Genomic DNA, 16,262 nt, shown 5'->3' on the forward strand with positions numbered 1-16,262 from the left:
AAGAGAACGGGATGGTGGAAGACCCAAAAAGTATGGCAGAACTATTAAATAGTAAATTCCAGGAGGTCTTTACTAAAGAATCCAAATTTGAAAGGCCACATGGTAATAGAGAGACAATCTATATGAAAGAGGTTAAGGTAACCAAGCTTGAAATAAAAGAGTTAATGAAGGAACTGGATGAAGAGAAGGCAAGTGGACCGGATGAAGTCTCAGGCAGAATACTGAAAGAATGTAGGGAAGAACTAGCAAGTCCTATATACATCATAAAATGCTCAATAGAAAATGGAATAGTACCAGTAGAATGGAAAAGAGCTGATGTGGTTCTCATATATAAGAGCGGAAGGAAGGAAGAACCTTTAAATTACAGACCGGTATCACTAACTAGTGTAATATGCAAAATGTGTGAAAGAATAATAAAGAAACAATGGATCGAGTTCCTTGAAGACAACAAATTAATATCAAATAGCCAATTTGGTTTTAGAAAAAGATGGTCGTGTGTTAACTAATTTATTGAATTTCTATTCTAGAATAGTTGATAGAGTACAAGAGAGAGAGGGATGGGTTGACTGTATTTATTTGGATTTAAAAAAGGCATTTGACAAAGTGCCACATACAAGATTACTATGGAAGTTAAGAGAAGAAGGGTGGCTTAAAAGGAAGCACATTGAGATGGATAGAAAATTATTTGAGGGGGAGAGAAATAAGGACGGTAGTTAAAGATATGAAGTCCAAGTGGAGAGCAGTAGAAAGCGGAGTGCCACAGGGGTCAGTATTGGCACCAATACTTTTCCTCATTTACATTAATGACATGCCAGGAGTGAACAGCTACATAAATCTGTTTGCAGATGATTCGAAACTGTGCAGAGTTATAAAGCAAAAAGAGGATTGTGAAATACTGCAAGAAGACCTAAATAAGATCTGGGAATGGAGTAAAAAGTGGGAAATGGAATTCAATGTGAACAAAAGCCATGTCATGGAAATGGGAAAGAGTGAAAGACGACCTGTGGGAATCTATAAGATGGGAGATGGAGTAGAATTGGAGAAAGTTAAAAAGGAAAAGGACTTAGGAGTGACGATGGAAGAAAACAATCAACCAGTAAGCCATATTGATAGAATTTTTAGAGAAACATAATTTGCTAAGGAATATTGGAAAAGCATTTCACTACATGGACAAAAGAAATGATGAAGAAATTGATAAGTACTATAATATGACCCAGATTGGAATATGCAGGAGTAGTGTGGACCCCTCATAAAAAGAAACACATAAGGAAATTGGAGAGGCTACAAAAAATAACTACAAGAATGGTTCCAGAATTTGAAGGGATGACATATGAGGAGAGACTAAAGGCTATGGATCTACCAACCCTGGAACAAAGAAGGGAGAGAGGAGACCTGATACAAGTTTATAAATTGATCAACGGAATGGTCCAAGTGGATAGTGAGAAACTGATCCTGAGAGAAGAATATGACATCCGAAGCACAAGATCGCATAGTAAAAAGCTGAGAAAAGGAAGATGTCTGAGAGATGTTAAAAAATATAGTTTCCCACAAAGATGTATGCATAGTCCAGTTTTCCCAGCATACCTCCTTGCTGTTGAAGTCACTTATAAGTGTTACATTCCAACTTTCAGCAATATATTTTTTTTAAACAATTTCCCATATCTCTCAAGATTTCATTATTCTCATTTTAATTTCATGTATTAGTTTTTGGTGGTACATATTATACTGCAAATTTTTTTTTTCCCCTTTCCCTCTCCTTTTATCTCAATTTTAATAACTTCCACCTTACCTTTTCCCATCTCTACATTTTCACTGCTATATTATTCTTGGTCAGTAACATCACTCCTTTTTTGCTATTCCTAGATCTCAACCATGTATTATAATTTCCATTCCTATTTTTTTTATTTTTACTGGCTCATTTAGTTTAATTTCTATCATAACCATGATGTCTGGCTGCTTTATCTTAATATACTTATGAATTTCATGCAATGTTGATAATATTCCATTTAAATATGTATATGCTACTGACCATTTAATTTTTCTACTGTCATACCTCGCCCAACACGACAGTTACGTTCCTGAGCTTGTCGTGCACAGCGAGATTCGTGTTGGGCGAATATTAGGCCCTATGGGAAAATAGGGGTTACGTTCCCAGATCCTCCCAAAAAAACACTTTTTTACCTAAAAGACTGAAAAAAAAACAATAAATGAAGTACCAAACACACATTTTTATTTAACTACAGTACTAGTACAGTAATACTCCGCTTAACCCGTACAGCGTCAGAGACGTATGAGATGCGTCGACTACTCTGAGCGAACCGGGCGTCAGAGATGTATGAGATACGTCGGCGAGCTTCCTCGTGTTTTCGGAGGTATTGCGTCCTCAAAACCTACCATTATACTGCCATCATGCACTGTAGACATTGCTCATGCTGCCTTCTCGTCCCTGCTAACATGAATGCTTCCTGTATTTATTTATGACATATCTGAACTTTAGCAGTTTCTGCTGCCTTTAGCTCGGTGTAGCGGGAAACTGACCCTTCAACTCCGCTAATATGAACGAAGCGTAATTTCCATTACTTACTCTTACCATTTCAGATGTTTTTGGTAACTGTTATATTGTGGTAGTGAAAACTTTGTATGACATAAATAAGAATTTTCCAATCACTTTGTTATAAGGAAAAACAAGTACATATTACTTGGAAAATATTTGCACCACGAAAGGCAACACTCCATCACGATATCTCGTGTCTATTTTTAGTCACAAACACTCCCAAACAGTAAAACATGACATGTTGTTTTTCTTTCAACTCAGGAACAATATTATGCATGTGTCCAACATGGGGATCGACTGGTGAGAAACGAGGAAGCGAATAAACTAGTCACATAAGGCTTTGCTAAGTCACTAACCTTAGCGCAAAACATCTCGCACCAATTAATACCACTTCCAGTCAGTTCTAGGAGGAATGACTGTCATTTTCATTTGTTTCACATCATTTAAGAGTGGTTTAGCAAATAAAAAAAAAATCCATGATGTGGCCAACACGGGCAAAATCACAAAGTCTCAGATCTGCTGACGCTGTACGGGTTAACGAACAGGATAGGGGGTGTCAAAGCTGTTCGTAGAGCGGAAATTCGTTAAGCGGACGTAATTTTCCCATAGGAAATAATTGTAATAGAGAGGATGCATTCTGGGTTGGTCCTCAACATACCACATGGGTAAAAAAACAAAATATGTATATATATTTCTATTAGGTTTTTACAAGCCTTGCCCCCCAAAAAGGATTGTTTTGTAATGCATAAAGTGAAATCTTACATGGAATACCAAAAAATAAAGCAGAGATGATGAGATCGACAGGCGGAGACTTCGGTGACTTGGCCGCTTCTTCTTCTTTTTCTTGTGACCTTTTTAGCTTGGCGTGTTTTCTTTCACTACGATATTACATTTGTTTTCACTCCTCTATTGCGTGCTATAATGGATATCATATCTTAGTATTCATATATGTTCATGCCATAAGGGTAACCTTGACTCCGTGGCAGTGAGTGATAGTGAATTACTAATGAAATACTGCAGTATTTCATTAATAATTCACTATTACTCACTACCACGGAGTCAAGGTTATCCTCATGGCATGAGCATATATGAATACTAAGATATGATATCCATTATAGCAGGCAATAGAGGAGTGGAAACAATTGTAATATCGAGGTGAAAGAAAACACGCTAAGCTAAAAAGGTGACAAGAAGAAAAAGAAGCGGCCAAGTTGCCGGAGTCTCCGCCGTCTGTGGCCGATCTCATCATCTCTGCTTTATTTTTTATTCCATGTAAGATTTCACTTTATGCATTACAAAATCCTTTCTTCAGGGCAAGGTTTTGTAAAAAGCTAGTAGAAATGTTGTTTTGTGAACATATATGCATATATAAGTCAGTAACACAGGACCAGCGGGAGATTCAAATGGAGACCAAATCGTGCAATCGCGAGTCAAAGTCGTGCTTGGCGAAATATGGTTTGTTGCACACCCCTGTTTCACATGACTAGGAGAGAGAGGTGGACTCTCTCTTTCCCTGACGCAGAATATATAAAAACCCCCTAAAACCTCCTCAGAGTGGAGGAAGAGGAGGTAGGGTTCATAGAAAATGGGAAGTCCTCATAACCCCCCTTCCTCCACCCACCCCAACTACCTGCTCAGCAACCACTCCATTGCTTTTTCTGCATCCGTGAGGACTGGACCTCTGACCCTGGCGCTCCTGCTAACCGGCTTTTGGTGCAGCATGTCTACTTTGAGCAGTCATGGGCCGGCTGTGGATCCTTCCCCCCCCCCCAGCATACACGCAGGACTTGCAAGGGCAAGGATTGCAACAGGCAGATAAGTTGTGCTTCTCTGGACCTCCACAATCTCTGTGTGAAGTGTAGGGGCCATGTTTGTGCTCTGGACAACAGGTGTGCAGAGTGTCAGACGTGGGCCAATGAGACGCTGCTAAAGGCTTGCAAACACCAACATCAACTGGAGGCTAAACTTTAGCAAGTCTTACAGCAAGAAGCGTTCTGCATTACACTCGTCATGCTCTTCCCCCCGGGTTTGTGGATTCCGAGGTAGGAGGTGAAGTTCTAGATGATTCTGTGGTTTCGTCACCTTCCAGCATGGACCCAGGGCCGTCAGCCTTTCAGGTAGGGCCTCCTGCCCAGGATTTCCATACACAGATGTCTCATATGCTGAATATGATGTCTCAGTTCACTAACTCTCTTGGTATGGCTGGTGTTAACAAGCCTACCACCCTCAGAGAGGTTGTTAAAGAGGTAGTTGAGGAGACAGTTCCTAACTATCTTTTGGTTGCAGCTCCCCCACTGGTGACTGCGGTCACGTCTGGCGCCCCACCCACCCTTGGCGACAGAGAGCTCACACTGGTGAGACAAGTCGGGTCGGTCAGTGAGGGACGGTCGCCAGTGGGTTATACAGGACTTCCCCATTCCCCTAGCGCTGAATGCTCAGGGTTTCAGGGTTCAAGTAGCTACCATGATGGTGTTCCTGTACAGGTTACAACTGACATCTCACTGGGTGGTAAGTTTCGTGCGAACGACAGCCGTCTGGGAGACGATATCGCATCTTCTCCTGCCAAGAAAGCCAAGAGAGTGGCTAAGGATCTCACAGGACGAATTAAGCGCTCACAAGCTGAGTGCTCATCTAGTGACAGAGGTGTCGTTGCGAGTCTAGTCCATGTTACCACGCAACCTCACCCGCCCCGTTGCGACGGCAGACAGGCTTCAGCCACACCGCCAGGATGGGAGAGATCAGCTGAGGTGGCGGCAGTCCAAGTTACCCACGCTCCTCACTGTTCGGTAGACGGGCAAGCTTCGGCCGACTGTCGTATGGGTTTTTGCCATAACATACGATCAGTGCCCACCCATTCCACCCTTCCAGCCTTGGAGGAAGGAAACTGGGCTGCACAGAGTTCAGTGGCTCTGTGGCATCCCAACGTAGATGAGTCAGTGCACCTGCACCCTCCTGCCAGTCGCTTGGATGATGATCCAGACCCCTTGCATCAGACTTGCGACCCTCGGCACGCCACCCATGAAGACTTATACCAAACATCTGAAGAGGAGGAACAACACATGGTGAGTGAGCCCTCAGACTTCTTAAAGCTGGCAAACTTTATCTATGACCAGTTTGGTGAGGCCAAAGGTGTTCATGAGACACGACACGACCGTGCACCTGGGCCGGGACAGGAAGACTTTGTGTTACCGCAAGAGAGAGACACTTTCATACCCTTTCGTTGGTCGTGCCCCTTGACAAATTCAGCCCGCCTCATGGATCAGTGGGTTGCTGATCGCTTGCGCGATGGCAAGTTTACAAAGTTTATTAAGTAAAGGGATTACATTAGAAGGGGTAGAGTGTACCAAGACTGGTACACTGGAAGAAAAAGCCGGAGGAAAACCACCCATACTGCTGTGAGAGAGTGAGAAAGGGGAGGGTTACATTATACCTTATTACATACAATATTTACAGAGTCAACAAGAAAGACACATTATTTACACAGTCTACAAGAAAGGCTAGAAGTATATACATATGACTGATTACCCCTTCCCACAGCAGCACAGATGCCTTCTGGGTGGAAACCGGAGCTCCCGGAGGAAAACCACCCGTGCTGCTGTGGATATGCTACAGGTAAAAAGAAAGATAGCTATATATACACTGAAATGTTCCTTATTGTCATTGTTTTGGCACTTTTTTTTAAGTGTGGAGTCACAGATAGTGGCGCACAGGAATGTCTTGATCCGGTAGTAGTCGTAATAGGTGAACCATGCAGCCATGCAGGCCGGCACGGTATGGTCATAGTCGAGTCGATGGCGAAGACGTGGTTCGTAGGGCGGCCGTGGGTGACGTCGGCACGATGTCCGTCCTGGCACGATCCCTCATCTGTGCATCCCTGGAGCTCAGCCCCACTGCCGGGAGTTTTGCAAGCATCCCGGGGATCAGGTACCCCTTGCTGGAACATAGGCCAATGTCCCAACAACTCAGGGCGTAGGGCGTGAGAGGGAAGTCACACCGAAGGAACCGGCACTGGGGATGCCGTCGGTGTCATCTGGAGATGACATCAGTCCTGGCAGATCCCCAAGGTGCCTTGTCTTCATTGATTCGCTGCACCGTCATCTTCCTGGTCCTTGTCTCTCGATAGGCTGCAGGCTCTCTCTCCGTCAACATCAGCAGTTCGCGTTCCGTAGGTCGTTTGGCGGGATGAACAAGGCGTGGTGAAGTTCCTGTAAGTCATGTAATATCTACGAGTATATCATAGTAATAGGAGGGAAGCGTCAAATTTTGATATGGGGGTGGACTTATATAAAAAGGAATTTTAACTTTCACCTGTATCTTGGCTCTGGCTGTCCTTCCAGTCTTAGGAGACTTCTCGGAAACCAAGCGTGCTGCCGGTTTGGAGTCTCCTCGTGTAGGGCCTGTAGTTCTCGGTACTGATCCCAACCCTCGTCCTCCATCCGCTGCCACACCTTGGTGGCCATCTCGTGGAGGCAGACGTTGAGAGCTTGGAGGGACGCGGCCTCGTGAAGCGAAGCCGAGGTGGTGAAGTCGTCCCATCTTGTACCAAATGCGAACCTCAGGGCGCTGTTCTGCACTTTCCGCAATCTGCTGATAGCTGTTTTGGAGAGTGCATGCAGAGGAACAGGAGGGTAAGAAAGAATAGGTAGAATTAGAGCCTTAACTAGATGGAGCTTAAGACCAGTGGCCAAGTCCCTAAAGCGATACAACCTGGCGAGGGCTGACTTTGCTCTTGCTACCCTTTGGGACACGTGGGAGGTGTATCCCATAGAGGCCACAGCCAGTCCCAAGAGTGAACCCCTGGGACTGAACTCGATGTCATCCCCATCCACGAGCAGTGGTGCGGGGGTTTTTGTAGCAAGGGGAATCACGGTGAACTTGGCCATGTTGGTCCTGATCCTCCACTCCTTCTCAAAGGCGTTGACCCGGGCGATCTCTCTGCTGGTGCGGGCGTTCGTCATCCTACTGGAGCGGCCTGGGTGGTGAACGACCTGTGAAACATCATCGGCATACAGTATATTAATACCAGCGCCTGCGAGAGGGCAGTCGCTGGTGTAGATGTTGTATAGGGTGGGTGACAGCACACTTCCCTGAGGGACTCCTGTGGCCAGGGAGAAAGGCGGCCCTATGTGGCCCCCTACTCGTACCCTGGCTGTCCTATCATCGAGGAAGTCACAGAGAAGGCGCTCAACCGGGCCAGGCAGGCCCAGGCGAAGTATCTTGTACTTCAATCCCAGGTGCCAGACCCGGTCAAACGCCTTACTCACATCCCGCAGAACTAAGTTACAGCGGAAGCTGTTGGCCTGGTGTAGGGCCATAGTCTCTGTGGCCAGTGCGATGGCGTGCACAGTGCCCCTCCCACTTCTGAAACCATACTGCGCCGGATGAAGGTGGTTACCAATCTCCAGATGGATGCATAGCCGCGAGGTGACAATCCTTTCCAGCAACTTCCCAGGTACCTCAAGCAGGGAGATGGGCTGGTAGTTCTCCGGTCTTGTGGGAGGTTTGCCGGCCTTCGGAATCATCCTCATCTTGGCCTGCTTGAACCTGTCGGGGAAGTAGCCAGCGGAGAGTGCTGCATTGAAGATATCTTGTAGTCTGGAAAGGGCAGAATCTGAAAGATGTGAGAGATAAGACAGTCCAAGGGAGAAGTACCAGTAAGACGGGCAGGATCGGCGTTTTCATATGGGTAGGTCCTTTGTACGGAGCCGGCCATGTAATCCAGCACCTGGTCGTTGTCATCAAAGTCGTCGTCATAGTCTTCTCTGTAGACGCGGTCCCATATGGACGTGAATAGTCGTTCTTTGTCGTCGTTCGTAAACTTCTTGTCTCCTGCGTGGTCTATTAGGTAGCTGTCTGGTCCTGAAGTCTTCCCGGAAAGACACTTGAGTTCTCGCCAGAATTTCCTGGGGTCTCGGTAGTTGGCAGCTAAGCCAGCCAACTTCCTACTCCAGTGCTCTCTAGCCTCAGTCTGTCGTGAGTCTTGCAGTGCAACCTTTAGCTCGTTGTACCGCCTGAAATCGTCGTGGGTCCATCCTCTCAGCGTTGCTCTGTCTCGCAGTGCCCTGAATTGAATTCTGAGCAGCTGCGTAGCCCGAGAAGGCCGGGGGGCCGACCTAAGTTTATATGTCGTTTGTGGTATGTGTCGAGTCGCAGTTGTCTTTACCGTAGTCATCCAGGTCTCCAGTGCTTCGTCTATTTCCTCTAGGGAGCCGTAAGAGATGTCTGGGAGGTCCGTCATCCGTAAGGTGTCGTCCGCTTTGAAAGCATCCCAGTCTGTCCTGTTGTACTTATATGTCTGAAGGCTAGGGACTAGAAGAGGAGAAGTGGATATGTCAAGAATAATAGGGACATGGTCACTAGTCGTCAAAGGTCCTGGAGACAGAGAGTAATGAAGGAAGTTGGCTCTGTTGGTCAGGGCGATGTCAGGTGATGACGAGGTGTGATGGCTGAAAAAGGTGGGGAAGTGAGGTCCAATGTGGCAAGCAGTCTGTCGGCGAAAGTAGTCTACTATGTCTCTCCCAACCTGGTTGGTGGTGGTGTACCCCAGATAAGGGTGTCGTGCGTTTAGATCTCCTACGAGGAAGACTGGTGTCTGTCTGCGTAGAAGACGGAGGAAGTCGGGGTGTGGTAAGTAAGGTCGTCGGGGGGGGAGGTAGCTAGTGGCAATGAGGATGGGTCCGTCAGGTGAGTCTGTCTCTACTGCTAACGTCTCAGATAAAAAACCATCCTCGATTCTGTGTCGAAGCCTGCTTTTCACAGCAATGGCTACACCGTCATTGTGAGAGTTACTGTTATTCTGCTGATATACTCTATAGCCTGGTATCTTAAGTCGCGTCTCGTCGTTCAGTCCATGGCTGTTGATAAGAATAATATCTGGGTCATAGTGTCTGTAGGTGTTCATTAAGTCATACTTACGGTTCCCCCAGGAGAGAACATTGTGCTGGATTACGCGTAGTTTGGCCATTACTTACGTACAAGGGTATATCTACCCGGGAGTGCGTCTCGTACAACTGGATTGGGGTCGTTCTTGGCTCGCTCGTACTCCTCAGTCCAGGGAAGGATCCACGAGCTGAGGGAAGCCAAGTTGTCCTTCACGTGATCCAGAATGCTCTGTTCCACCTGTGAAGGGCCTGTATGGTTCAGGATCAGGTTCCTGTTGCGGAGGAGATGGATGGCATCACAGCCGCCCTACCTTATACACACAGGCCAAAGAGAAAGTGGTATGTGGTCAGTGATGATGACTCAAAGGGAAAGGGTGCTGTGGTTAACCCTTCCCTCGCTCACTTCCTGCCCAGAAATGCATCAAGATATCCACCCTAACATGTCTGCCACCGACTTACTCCACTTAGAGGAAGCAGTACGTGACATAAGAGAAGTGCAGAACTTCCAGTTCTGGATGTTTAGGGCAGTCTCAAGACTGGTTAAACTGGGAGATTCTGTACCTAATAAGGATACCTTGATGGCAGAAGCAGTCTCTAGCATGCAATAGGCTATGCAGACTGCTTCAAAAGAGACCACTACAGTTTTGGCTAACCTATTGACCTTCAGAAGACAAGCTGTGTTGAGGAATCTCCCCTCTTCATTCTCCATTTCGGATAAACGTATTCTCATGCAGTCACCAGTGGACTCGGCTTTTCTGTTTGAGGAGGACAAGGTGAACCAGGCTAGGAAGAATGCTGATGCCTTCTCTACTAAATCCTTTCACGAAGTTGCCGCTGCAGCACTCAAGAAGAGACCTCAGCAGGTTGAGTCACCCCTGGTCAGACCTCTGGCGACGAAACCCTCTACGTCTGGGTACAGGCAACCACGAAGGCAGGCCTATCCTTTTAAGAAGCCAGAACGTCCTGTCTTGTCTTCTCATCCATACAAGTACCGTAATTGTTCGGTCCAAGGCAAGAAGGGTTTTCAAAAGTAGGAGCCTCTTCCCTTGACCTCTCAGGTAGCGGCATGCCTTTCACAGAGTTGGGAAAAGTGGCAAGAGAAGGGAGCCGAACCATGGGTAGTGGATGTCCTCAGAGACGGTTACCACATCCCCTTTGTCAGTCAACCTCCACTTTCAAGCAGGCGGGTTTCGCCCCATTATCGATCTCTCCACCCTCAACCAGTACATCCGCAAAAACCAGATTCCGGATGGAGACAAGTGTATCGGTGATGTCGGCCATCCGAAAGGAGGACTGGATGCTGTCAGTCGACCTGCGGGATGCCTACCTCCAGATTCCCATCCATCAGGGGAGCAGGAAGTACAGGCAAACCCCGTTTAACGAAGGTTCACACAACGAAATTTCGCTACAACGAAGGTTTCGTTTTACTACCATCTGCTCGTTTAACGAACACCAAACTCACTTTAACCAAGTTTTATCTAGGTAATTTTTTCCAAATTTGAAAGCCCCACCGTATCATGCAAGCTGACAGGCTTTTGAATACACCAGGAGCTGCTGGTACTAAGGCCTGCCTCAGGAGAAATCCTGAGACACCTGTAGAATAAAGATCAAGATCAAGCCTCTCGTGGACAACACAGGCACTACCGATACAAAGGCCTGACTCAGAAGAAATTCTGCGTCACCTGTAGCATCAAGATCAAGAATAGATCATGCGCACCACTCACTCCCCAGTCAAAACATAACAGTGTCAGCAGCAGCTCATCTTCCCTAGTTCAACTTACCACCAAAACGCCCTGCAATGTGGCCTAACGTTCCTAAGAAAACCAGGAAGTGTCTTACTCTCTAAGTGAAGCTGGGTATTATTCACAGACAAGAGAGAGGCCAGAAAACTAATAACATTGCTTGCCACCATCTTGACTCCATCAGCAAGTCAGCAGACTCTATTAAGAAGGCTGGTGAGACCGCATCTTCCTTGAAAGCTAAAAGAACCACCTGAACTCGTGACTCTACAATGGATAAAATGGAAAGCTTTGTGGAAATGTGGTACATAAGTTTTGTATGCGGTACCATGATGCACACTTTGTTTACATTCCACAGGTTGCTGGTTAGTGTATTTCCCATTTCACTCTCCCTCCCTTCATAAAGTTAAGATCATCAACATTATAAAGTTACATACATACATACATTAGTGTACATTATAATGATTTAAATTAAACTACCTAAATGTTTAACTTCATAATTTTTACTTTCATTAAACCTTTTACTGTACTATGATGCACTCTCGCTTTGCTTACTCTCAATGGAAGTTCAAATCAGGGGTTAAATTTGTTATAATTGGTTCCCTTAACGAAGTTTCGCTTATCGAAGTGTTTTTTAGGAACGTAACCCCTTCGTTAAGCGGGAGTTGCCTGTACCTTCCATTCACCTGGCGGAGGCAAGTTTTTCAGTTCAGAACTCTCTGCTTCGGACTGTCGACGGCACCTCAGGTCTTCACAAGAGTGATGGCTCTGGTTACAGCGGATTTACACCAACAAGGGATTCGTTTGATCCGCTACTTGGACGACTAGTTACTTCTCTCCACCACCAGTCAGGGAGCAATGAAGTCAAGGGAGACGCTCCTAGATTTGTGCGACACACTCAATATCTGGATGAATTGGGAGAAGTCAGATCTCGAACCCAAATAGGTCATAACCTTTTTGGGAATGGACATCCATTCAACGATTTTGAAGGTTTTCCCAGCACAAAGATGGATTCTCAATTTGCTGGAGTCTATATGAGGTTTCAAGACTCAGCACAAGCATGGCTAGTACTTCTTGGCCACCTCTCGTCGCTATCACACCTAGTTCCAGGAGGACGATGCAGGATGAGGAGCCTCCAGTTTCAGCTTGCCAATCACTGGGACAGAAGGGACAGCAGCTCCCATCAGGTACCTACGTCTTGGGAGGTTCTAGATGACCTTCAGTGGTGGTCAGACCCTGCGAACTTGCTTCAAGGTCAGTCACTGGAGGTGCGGAATCCGGAACTACTTCTGTTCACGGATGCTTCATTAGAAGGCTGCGGAGCATCTATTCTGGACGACAAGGCATGTGGCGTTTGGTCACCTCCCGAACAACAAGAGCACATAACTCTCCTGGAGCTAAGAACAATACGTCTTGGGCTTCAGGTATTCGAGGATGTATTGGAAGGAAGTCCTGTCAGACAACACCACAGCTGTGTCGTACGTCAAGAAAGCAGGAGGGACACGATCAGCTAAGTTCAACCACAAAGCCCAACTGACCTTGCAGTGGGCGGAGGACAATGCAGAGAACAACGTGGTAGCGGACTGCCTCAGCAGGAGGAACCAGGTAATTTCCACAGAGTGGATGCTGCATCAGCAGGTGTGCGACAACCTGTGGAGACTCTGGGGTTGTCCGATGGTGGACCTGTTTGCCACACGGATGAATTACAGGCTAGCCAATTTCGTTTCACCATTTCCCGACCCGATGGCGATAGCAACGGATGCCTTTCTCTTTCCTTGGGAACACAAGGAACTGTATGCGTTTCCCCCTTTCCATGTCATCAGGAAGGTGATAAACAAGCTCCACAGTTCAGAGGGAGTCAAGCTTACACTAGTGGCCCCGTTCTGGTCTCAGAGGGAATGGTTTACAGAACTCTCCATCGACACGCCAAGGAAGCTCCCCTTCAGGAAGGACCTGCTACGTCAACCTCACTTCCACAGGTTTCACCACAATCTCCACATGCTGCAGCTAGTAGGGTGGAGACTATCGAGCTACTTCTCCAATACAGAGGATATTCCAGGAGAGTGGCGAAGGCAGTGGCAAAGGCTAGACGACCTTCCACTACTTTGAACTACCAACATAAGTGGAAGAGGTTTCGGCAATGGTCTCACAACATGGGCCGTTCAGTCTCCTGCCCCTCCAGCCAGAAGCTCGCAGACTTTCTCCTGTACTTACACGAGTCTTGTCACCTTTCTGTCTCAACTATTAAAGGCTATAAAGCCATGCTGAATAGTGTTTTCTCCCGAAAGGGTTTCAACCTGACAGAGAACCCAGTTTTGAAGAACCTTATTAAATCTTTTGAAACACAAGTTCCAAAAAGGGTAGTAAGACTGCCACCATGGAACCTGGATGTAGTGCTAAAAGGAACTGTTACTAGCTCCCTTCGAATCTCTCAGAGCCTCTTCGTTCAGAGATCTTACGAAGAAAACTCTTTTCTTTGTCTTGCTAGCATCGGCTAAGAGGGTCGGTGAGTTACAAGCCTTGTCATACAAGCTTACTCAGCAAGGCAAAGACATCATCCTGTCTTATCTTCCAGAATTTGTCACAAAGACAGAAACATGCAGCAATCCTCTTCCTAGGGAATTCAGGATAAAAAATTTGGCAGTGGCCGTGTGCCCTGATGATGAAGAACGCCTTCTGTGCCCAGTTCGGGCTCTGCTTATCTTTAGGGAAAGGATGAGGAACGTGGCAAGAAGAACGCCTTCTGTGCCCAGTTCGGGCTCTGCTTATCTTTAGGGAAAGGATGAGGAACGTGGCAAGAAGACCTAGAAACCTCTTTGTCTCTCCTGCACACAAATCCAAACCACTTTCAAAGAATGCTTTGGCCTATCTCCTGAGAGACACTATTCTGCAGGCCCACCGCTCATTGCCCGAGAACCTACTGATGCCTCTGAGAGTGAGAGCACATGATATTCGAGGAATTGCCACCTCCCTTAATTTATGGAGGAATAAATCAGTGGAGGCTGTTCTCAATGCAGCTTCCTGGAGGACACCTTCCGTCTTTGCAAAACATTATCTTCACGACGTCAAGCGTTCAGATGGGGACACCTTTTCTCTCGGCTCGATAGTCGCAGCAGGTGGCATTATGACATAAGCACTATCTTAAGGCGGCATGCTATGTCTCGCTATGCTTCACCAGAGCTTTGTGGGGGAGAGGACACTGCCTTAACCTTGCCTTGCTCCTCTTCCTTTGCTCCAAGTCTGGATGTAAGTACTGAGGCAATTATTATTTTTTGGGGGATCTCAGTTATACATGCACCCACCACCTTTTAATGTGGGAATCTTCCTAGTCATGTGAAACGGGTGTGCAACAAATTATTTTTCAAGTATAAAAAATATTTTTGCTCACTTACCTGTTTCACATGACATACCCACCCTCCTCCCCTCTGCATGTTCCGTACGCAGAAAGCAATGGAGTGGTTGCTGAGCAGGTAGTGGGGGTGGGTGGAGGAAGGGGGGCCCCGTATGAGGGCTTCTCATTTTCTATGAACCCTACCTCCTCTTCCTCCACTATGAGGAAGTTTTAGGGGGTTCTTTTATATTCTGTGTCAGGGAAAGAGAGAGTCCATCTCTCTCCTAGTCATGTGAAACAGGTAAGTGTGCAAAAATATTTTTTATACTTGAAAAATAATATATTTTACCGATTCGTGTATACGCGAGATTCGTGTTCGGCGAGGTATGACAGTACACTTACATTACTGACTCTTATTTTTTTCTTGTCAGATAGCACTTCCTTATCTTCTCATCCTTGACCTTCCGGTACAACTTTAATTATCTTCCTCCAATCTGTTTTTTTTTTTTTTTTTTTCTTTGCCTCTTTTATAAGTTTCTTTATCTTGTTTTTCTCCTCCTTATTCACACCCCATTTTATCAAAATTTTCTTGTATTTTTTTATCATATTCAGTCTCCATGCATGTGATATAAACTCTGATGCTGTTGTTTGTGCCCTAAATTTGGCTTTCAGTAGTCTTCTTCCTCCCTCTTTATATTTTCCTAGTCTGTGTACTTCCTCAATTTCACTCACCCAGTCCTCACCTTCTCCCTGAACACTACTTACAAAATCTTCTGCTACCTTTTTTTGTTCTTTCCTCCTCTTTGATTTTCCAGGTTCCTTTTCTTCATTCAAGCCACAGATAACAGGTTTTTTTAATGTAAAATCTATTTTTATCTACATACTTACCCATAATTATTAATTATTGGTTAAACCCCTCATTTCTATAGCAAACTTACACCATGTCTAACAACTCGACAAAAAGAAACTAAAGAAATACTTGAGGGTGTCCTTTCTCATTTTCTTTGAGAAGACACCCAGCCTGTTTTCTACTCCCAGATACCACCCATCAGGCCGATTCCCTCTTTTGTCTCTAGCCTAAAAGGTCATAGAGGGGAGGGAGGAAAAGTTTTCCTATGACTTGATTTCTTTTAAGAGAGAGATGTCAGGATATTTGCTTCTAATTTTGGCTAACCCCTCTTATCTTGTAGAGAACCAGCATCAAGTGGGCCTTTTTTTTTTAACATTGTGTTGCCCTTGGCTGGTCTTCTCTCCTACATTAAAAGAATAATAAATAATGAGTGGAAAATATGCTGCATTAGATACTGCAGTTATGAAGTGTTACAGCTAGGAAGTGGGTATAAAAATTGATATAGAGAAATTTAGGGGAAACGATGGGTAGCTGTGGCTAATCTACAATTGATACAGACTTCTTAATGTTACTGTGCAGAGTGAAACTGTCAGTGCAGACACAGCCAGCATCACATGACACAGCTGCATGTTGTGGTAATATATTCACTGTATTACATGGCTATGAATTTTTCTTGAGTTCTGTTATAAGTTAGGTTATTTTTAGTGTTAGATTAACTTAGTTGTTTTTTTTTTTAGTTGGTCAGAGAAATGAAAATAGACTAAATTTTGCAGTTCCTAAAGATCTAAGGAGACAAATTACCATATTTGGCAAACAAAGGGCCCATTTGTGTTATCCAGATCAGTGCCTGCACCATTTAGTTAGGAAAAAAAAAAATGAGGGTCAAGTGTACTTATGATCTGGCTTT

The 16,262-nt window shown here is 45.5% G+C and overlaps 1 protein-coding gene across 1 annotated transcript in view; it reads left to right on the plus strand.

Annotated features, from left to right (window-relative positions):
* The window catches only part of LOC123520750 (actin-related protein 8-like), a 133,024-nt gene that overhangs the window by 50,939 nt on the left and 65,823 nt on the right, over positions 1-16,262 (plus strand). Inside the window, exon 6 of the mRNA XM_045283313.1 lies at positions 6,092-6,166. Coding sequence (XP_045139248.1) covers positions 6,092-6,166 — 75 coding nt within the window. The remainder of the gene's footprint in view (positions 1-6,091; positions 6,167-16,262) is intronic.

This window comes from Portunus trituberculatus, chromosome 47, assembly GCF_017591435.1.
Source record: "Portunus trituberculatus isolate SZX2019 chromosome 47, ASM1759143v1, whole genome shotgun sequence".
Taxonomy (NCBI): Eukaryota; Metazoa; Arthropoda; class Malacostraca; order Decapoda; family Portunidae; genus Portunus; species Portunus trituberculatus.